The sequence below is a fragment of the Gadus morhua genome, chromosome 15 (genome assembly GCF_902167405.1).
Source record: "Gadus morhua chromosome 15, gadMor3.0, whole genome shotgun sequence".
Lineage (NCBI taxonomy): Eukaryota > Metazoa > Chordata > Actinopteri > Gadiformes > Gadidae > Gadus > Gadus morhua.
In genome coordinates, this window is record NC_044062.1 from 9820723 (window position 1) to 9827754 (window position 7032).

A 7032-nucleotide genomic window follows, 5' to 3' on the forward strand; every position below is an offset into this window, starting at 1 on the left:
ATAAATATACTACTTTTTAGTAGAATATGTAGTAGTATAACTAGCGCTGTTTTAATGCTAAATATTAGTAGGCCTACTTTCGATATTTAGTTGGTGGCCTTTCTGAAATAGAAATATAATAAATAAATAAATAAATAAATAGGCTTAGTAATATATAATATAATAATATTAATCCCAATCATATAGATATATAAATCATACATACATGTGACTTTCAAAGTAGCCTAATTAAAAATATATAATTAAGATCACAAGGAACGGAACTTTTACACACACACACACACACACACACACACACACACACACACACACACACACACACACACACACACACACACGCACGCACGCACGCAGGGACACACACACACACACACACACACACACACACACACACACACACACACACACACACACACACACACACACACACACACACACACACACACACGCACACAATCTCTCTCTCTCTCTCTCTCTCTCTCTCTCTCTCTCTCTCTCTCTCTCTCTCTCTCTCTCTCTCTCTCTCTCTCTCTCTCTCTCTCTCTCTCTCTCTCTCTCTCTCTCTCTCTCTCTCTGATATAACGGCTCTCTGCCAAAGTTCTCATCACCAACTGAAGAAGAGACGGTGATACGTCATCAGATGAAGGTGGATCGCTAGCGAGCAGCTCACCTATAAAGCCCCGCGCGCCTCCGTCCCGTGAGGAGCTCGTAGATCGATGCCGGGACAGCAGCAAGAGAGCGAGCATCACGGAACCGTTCGCTTTACCGCCTATTACCGTCCAGGTAAGTCCTCCCGTTGATTTAACCACACTTTGAATGAATCGGAATGTCTTGCGCTCACTTCCCGCCGTGTTCCCGGTGTTTGTGTTTGTTGTTAAACCGGTGTGTCCCCGCGCTCACCGTCCCGAGCTCCGTCCGGTTCTTCTGTCTCGTGCCCTCACACGGGGCACGCGCAGAGCGCACGAGACAAGCCGGTGCACGTAACCTCGTAAAACTATTTGGAATAGTTGACAGCTCCTTCATCTTGGGGAAGAAACCCTCGCCTCTCTCCCCTCCTCCTCACTCTCTCCTCTCTTCCTCTCTCCTCTCTCCTCCGCTCTCTTCTCCTTTCCTCTCCTCTCCCCTCCTCTCTCCTCTCATCCTCTCTCCTTCTCATGTTGACATGCGCCTCTCCTCTCTCTTCTCCTCTCTCTCCTCCCCTCTCCTCTCCTCTCCTCTCCTCCTCTCTGCTCCTCATGTGGCTCTCCTCTCCTCCCCAGGTTCTCCTCCCGGTGTGTGGTGAGGAGATGTTGTTCTCCGTGTCGCTGTGCTCCTGGCCCTCCCTCTCCTCCTCCGCCGTGCTGCTCCTCCTCCCCCTGCTCCTGCTGGCTGCCAGCCGGCAGCTGTGGAGCCTCCGCTGGAGCTTGACCCGGGACCGGGCCTCCAGCCTCCCGCTGCCCCAGGGCTCCATGGGCTGGCCCCTGGTGGGGGAGACCTTCAGCTGGCTGCTGCAGGTGAGGTGGGGGTCTTCTACTGGGGGGGGGGGAGACCTTCAGCTGGCTGCTGCAGGTGAGGGGGGGGTCTTCTACTGGGGGGGGGGGGGAGACCTTCAGCTGGCTGCTGCAGGTGAGGGGGGGGGGGGGGGTTATTAGGCGGGAGGATGCTTCTACTGGGGGGGAGAGACCTTCTCAAGTGGAGGCGGGGGGGGGGGAGAACTGCTCAAGGTGAGGGGGGGAGACCTTTACTGGGGGGGGGGGGGGGCTTCTACTGGCTGTTCTAGTGGGGAGGGGGGGGGCGCTTTTACTGGCTGTTCTAATGCAGGGGGGCTTCAACTGGCTGTTCTAGAGTGGGGGGGGGCTTTCCACTGGCTGTTCTAGGGGGGGGGGGCTTCTAGTGGCTATTCTAGAGGGGGCGCTTCTACTGGCTGTTCCAGAGGGGGGGGGGGGGGGGGGGGGGGGGGGGAGGGGAAGGGGGGTGGAGCTTATACCGGCTGTTCTAGTGGGGGGGGGGGGGGGGGGTTCCACTGGCTGTTCTAGAGGGAGGGGGCTTGATGATTGTTTTAGTGGCTGGCTGTTCTAGCTGGGGGGGTGGGGCTTCTACTGGCTGTTCTAGAGGGAGGGGGCTTCTACTGGCTGTTCTAGAGGGAGGGGGCTTCCACTGGCTGTTCTAGAGGGGGGGGCATATACTGGTTGCTCTAGTGGGGGAGGGGGTTCTACTGGCTGTTCTAGAGGGGGGGGTTCTAGATTTCATTGTAATAGATTGAAGAGGTCATTCAGGTTGGTAGCGGGATGTCTGCTCTCTTGCCCCAGGCTCAGGTTCACTTACAGGCTGGTTTAGTGAACCCCAGGAATCTACTGTACTTACATGCTGGTTTATTGAACCCAGGACTCTACTATACTTACAGGCTGGTTTACAGAACCCCAGGACTCTACACTACCTACAGGCTGATTTAGGGATCCCCAGGACTTAACTGCACTTACAGGCTGGTTTAGTGGGAGGGAAACGGACAACTTAATACAGAATTCTCACTACTCTCTCTCTCTCTCTCTCTCTCCCTCTCTCTTTCACTCTCAGGGCCCTGACTTCCATGTTTCACGTCGCCGTCTTCACGGTAACGTCTTTAAGACCCACCTGCTTGGCCGGCCCCTGGTCCGGGTGACGGGGGCCCACAACCTCCGCAAGATCCTCCTGGGGGAGCACAGCCTGGTCTGCACCCAGTGGCCCCAGAGCACCCGCATACTGCTGGGGCCCGGCACCCTGGTCAACGCCAGCGGTGGGGGGCACCGGGGCAAGAGGAAGGTGAGTAGGGGGGGGGGGAAGGGGGAGAGAGAGAGAGAGGGGGAGAGAGAGAGAGAGAGAGAGAGAGAGAGAGAGAGAGAGAGAGAGAGAGAGAGAGAGAGAGAGAGAGAGGGGGGGGAGAGAGAGAGAGAGAGAGAGAGAGAGAGAGAGAGTGAGAAAGAGAATGAGAGAGAGAGAGAGAGAGAGAGAGAGAGAGAGAGAGAGAGAGAGAGAGAGAGAGAGAGAGAGTGAGAGAGAGAGAGAGGAGAGAGAGAGAGAGAGAGAGAGAGAAAGAGACACTAACGCTGTGTTGCTCTCCAGCTCCTGGCGAAGGCCTTCAGCCGGGGGGCCCTGGACTCCTACCTGCCCCGGCTGCAGGAGGAGGTCCGGGCGGAGGTCTCCAGGTGGTGCCTCCACCCGGGCCCGGTGGAGGTCTACGCCGCCGCCAAGACCCTGACCTTCCGCATCGCTGCCGGCGTGCTGCTGGGCCTCCGGCTGGACGAGGAGCGCACCGCCCACCTGGCCCGCACCTTCGAGACCCTCATGGACAACCTGTTCTCCCTGCCGCTGGACACGCCCCTCAGTGGCCTGCGCAAGGTGAGACCAGCGGCTGGAGCTGTGACGCAGCAGGAGGGGGTGGTGTTATGTAGCAGGAGGGGGAGGTGTGACGTAGCAGGATGGGGAGGTGTGACGTAGCAGGAGGAGGAGGTGTGACGTAGCAGGAGGGGGAGGTGTGACGCAGCAGGAGGGGGAGGTGTGACGCAGCAGGATGGGGTGGTGTGACGTAGCAGGAGGAGGAGGTGTGACGTAGCAGGAGGGGGAGGTGTGACGTAGCAGGAGGAGGAGGTGTGACGTAGCAGGAGGGGGAGGTGTGACGTAGCAGGAGGGGGAGGTGTGACGTAGCAGGAGGGGGAGGTGTGACGTAGCAGGAGGGGGAGGTGTGACGTAGCAGGAGGGGGTGGTGTGACGCAGCAGGAGGGGGTGGTGTGACGTAGCAGGAGGAGGTGGTGTGACGTAGCAGGAGGGGGAGGTGTTACGTAGCAGGAGGTGGAGGTGTTACGTAGCAGGAGGGGGAGGTGTGACGTAGCAGGAGGTGGAGGTGTTACGCAGCAGGAGGGGGAGGTGTTACGTAGCAGGAGGCAGAGGTGTGGTGTAGGTGGAGGTGTGAGGTAGCAGGAGGTGGAGCTTTGACATAGCAGGAGATGGAGGTTTGGTGGAGGTGGAGGTGTGAGGTAGCAGGAGGTGGAGCTGTGACATAGCAGGAGGTGGAGGTTTGGTGGAGGTGGAGGTGTGATGTAGCAGGAGGTGGAGCTGTGATGTAGCAGTTGGTGGAGGTGTGATCAGGTGGAGGTGTGACGTAGCAGGAGGTAGTTCGAGGTGTGACGTAGCAGTAGGTGGAGGTGTGGTGTAGGAGGAGGTTTGATGTAGGCGGAGGTGTGACGTAGCAGGAGGTTGTGGTTGGACGTAGCAATAGGTGGAGGTCTGCTGTAGGTGGAGGTGTGACGTAGCAATAGGTTAGGGTGTTACATAGCAGTAGGTGGAGGTGTGACGTAGCAGAAGGTGGAGGTGTGACGTAGCATTAGGTGGAGGAGTGGTGGAGGTGTGACTTGGCAATAGGTGGAGGTGTGATGTAGCAGTAGGTGGTGGTGTGACATAGTTGGAGTGTGACGTAGCAGGAGGGGTGGTGTAGCAGTAGGTGGGTTGATGTAGGTGGAGTTGTGACGTAGCAGGAGGTGAAGGTGTGGTGTTGGTGGAGGTGTGACGTAGAAGGAGGTGTGGTGGAGGTGGGGGTGTGACTAGCAGGAGGTGGAGGTGTGACGTAGCAGGAAGTGAAGGTGTGGTGTAGCAGTAGGGGGGATGATGTCGGTGGAGTTGTGATGTAGCGGGAGGTGGAGGTGTAGTGTAGCAGTAGGGGGGATGATGTAGGTGGAGTTGTGATGTAGCGGGAGGTGGAGGTGTAGTGTAGCAGTAGGTGGGATGATGTAGGTGGAGTTGTGATGTAGCGGGAGGTGGAGGTGTAGTGTAGCAGTAGGTGGGATGATGTAGGTGGAGGTGTGACGTAGCAGGAGGTGGAGGTGTGGTGTAGCAGTAGGAGGGGTGATGTAGGTGGAGGTGTGACGTAGCAGGAGGTGGAGGTGTGGTGTAGCAGTAGGAGGGGTGATGTAGGTGGAGGTGTGACGTAGCAGGAGGTGGAGGTGTGGTGTAGCAGTAGGAGGGGTGATGTAGGCGGAGGTGTGACGTAGCAGGAGGTGACAGTGTCTTGTGCTGCAGGGCATCAGGGCACGGGAGGTGCTTCACCTCCACATGGAGCAGATCATCCAGGAGAAGCTGGCGGGGCGGAGGTCGGAGGAGGTCTTGGACGCCTTCGACTACATGCTGTCCAGCGCCCAGGACCAGGGCCAGAGCCTCAGCCCCCAGGAGCTAAAGGTCATTACCCTCACCACCCCTTCAACATCATCACTGTCACCTCGTTCCCATTACCTAACGACTCAGTACCCTGCCTGATAGTGACTGTGATAATGGTGTCTTTAGGAGATGTCTTAGTGATAATGATAGTGATACTGATAAGGATAAGGATGTCAATAGGAGATGGCTGTAGTGATAATGATAGTGATAATGGTGTCTTCAGCAGATGGCTGTTGTGATAATGATAGTGAGGATGATAGTGATAATGATAGTGTTAAAGGTGTCTTTAGGAGATGGCTGTAGTGATAATGACAGGAATAATGATAGTGATAATGATGGTGATAATGATGTCAATAGGAGATGGCTGTCATGATAATGATAGTGATAATGATAGTGAAATTATGGTGATAATAATAGTGATAATAATAGTGATAATGGTGTCTTCAGGAGATGTCTTTAGTGATAATGATAGTGATAATGGTAGTGAAATGGTGTCTTCAGCAGGGCTGGAGTGATCATGATAGTGATAATGATAGTGATAATGGTGTCTTCAGCAGATGGCTGTATTGATAATGATAGTGATAATGATAGTGGTAATAATAGTGATAATGGTTTTCTCAACAGAGGGCTATAGTGATAATGATAGTGATAATGATAATGACAATAGTAGTGATAATAATAGTGATGATGGTGTCTTTAGGAGATGGCTGTTGTGCTAATGATAGTGATAATGATAGTGATAATAATTGTGACAATGATAGTGATAATGATAGTGATGGTGATAGTGATAATAATAGTGATAATGATAATAGTGATAATGGTGTCTTCAGGAGATGGCTCTAGTGATAAAGATAGTGATAATGACAGTGATGATGATAGTGATAATAACAGTGATAATGGTGTCTTCAGGAGATGGCTGTAGAGCTGATCTTCGCAGCCCACTCCACCACGGCAAGTGCCTCCACCTCCCTGATCCTGCAGCTCCTCCGTCACCCCGCCGTGGTGGAGCAGGCCCGGGCAGAGCTCCAAGCCCATGGCCTTGGGTCACGTTGCCCCGCCGCCGCCCAGAAACCTGGGACCCAGGACCGCCTAGACCTAGACCGGACTCTAGACCAGACCCCAGACCTAGAGCGGACTCTAGACCAGACCCCAGACCTAGAGCGGACTCCAGACCAGACCCCAGACCGGGACCAGACCCAAGACAAGGACCAGACTCTAGAGCGGACTCCAGACCAGACCCCAGACCGGGACCAGGCCCAAGACAAGGACCAGACTCTAGAGCGGACTCCAGACCAGACCCCAGACCGGGACCAGGCCCAAGACAAGGACCAGACTCTAGAGCGGACTCCAGACCAGACCCCAGACCGGGACCAGACCCAAGAAAAGGACCAGACTCTAGAGCGGACTCCAAACCAGACCCCAGACCGGGACCAGGCTTGGGGCGCGGTGCCGTACCTCACCATGGAGCGGCTGGGCCGGCTCCAGTACCTGGACTGCGTGGTGAAGGAGGTTCTCCGAATCCTTCCCCCAGTGTCCGGGGGATACCGCACCGCCCTGCAGACCTTCGAACTGGACGTAAGGTCCTCCCCCTCCTCCCCCTCCTACCCCACAGGTCACAGGTTCACCTCCAGAGTCAGGTTCTAGGCTGCATAGCTCTACATCTGTTCTAGGCTGAATAGCTGTATAGAAGCTATTAATAATAATAATAATAATAATAATAATGTTAATAATAATTATTGATAATGAAGATGATCAAACTAGGTTCAGCGACAGGACTCCACCAAGGGTCTGGTTCCACTAAAGAACCCCATCTTAACTGGTCTCTAATCAGTGGCGTCCCTCCGTCTCCAGGGTTACCAGATCCCCAAA

General features: G+C 54.8%; 1 protein-coding gene across 1 annotated transcript; it reads left to right on the plus strand.

Moving 5' to 3' along the window:
• Nucleotides 1-571: 571 nt before the first annotated feature.
• Nucleotides 572-7029, plus strand: cyp26c1 (cytochrome P450, family 26, subfamily C, polypeptide 1; the record flags this gene model as incomplete). The annotated part of the gene is made up of 7 exons (XM_030379755.1): nucleotides 572-783; nucleotides 1260-1493; nucleotides 2554-2778; nucleotides 3079-3354; nucleotides 5029-5184; nucleotides 6073-6738; nucleotides 7015-7029. Coding segments are annotated over exons 2-7 (1545 nt in total), but the record flags the coding sequence as incomplete, so codon positions are not given.
• Nucleotides 7030-7032: the final 3 nt, after the last annotated feature.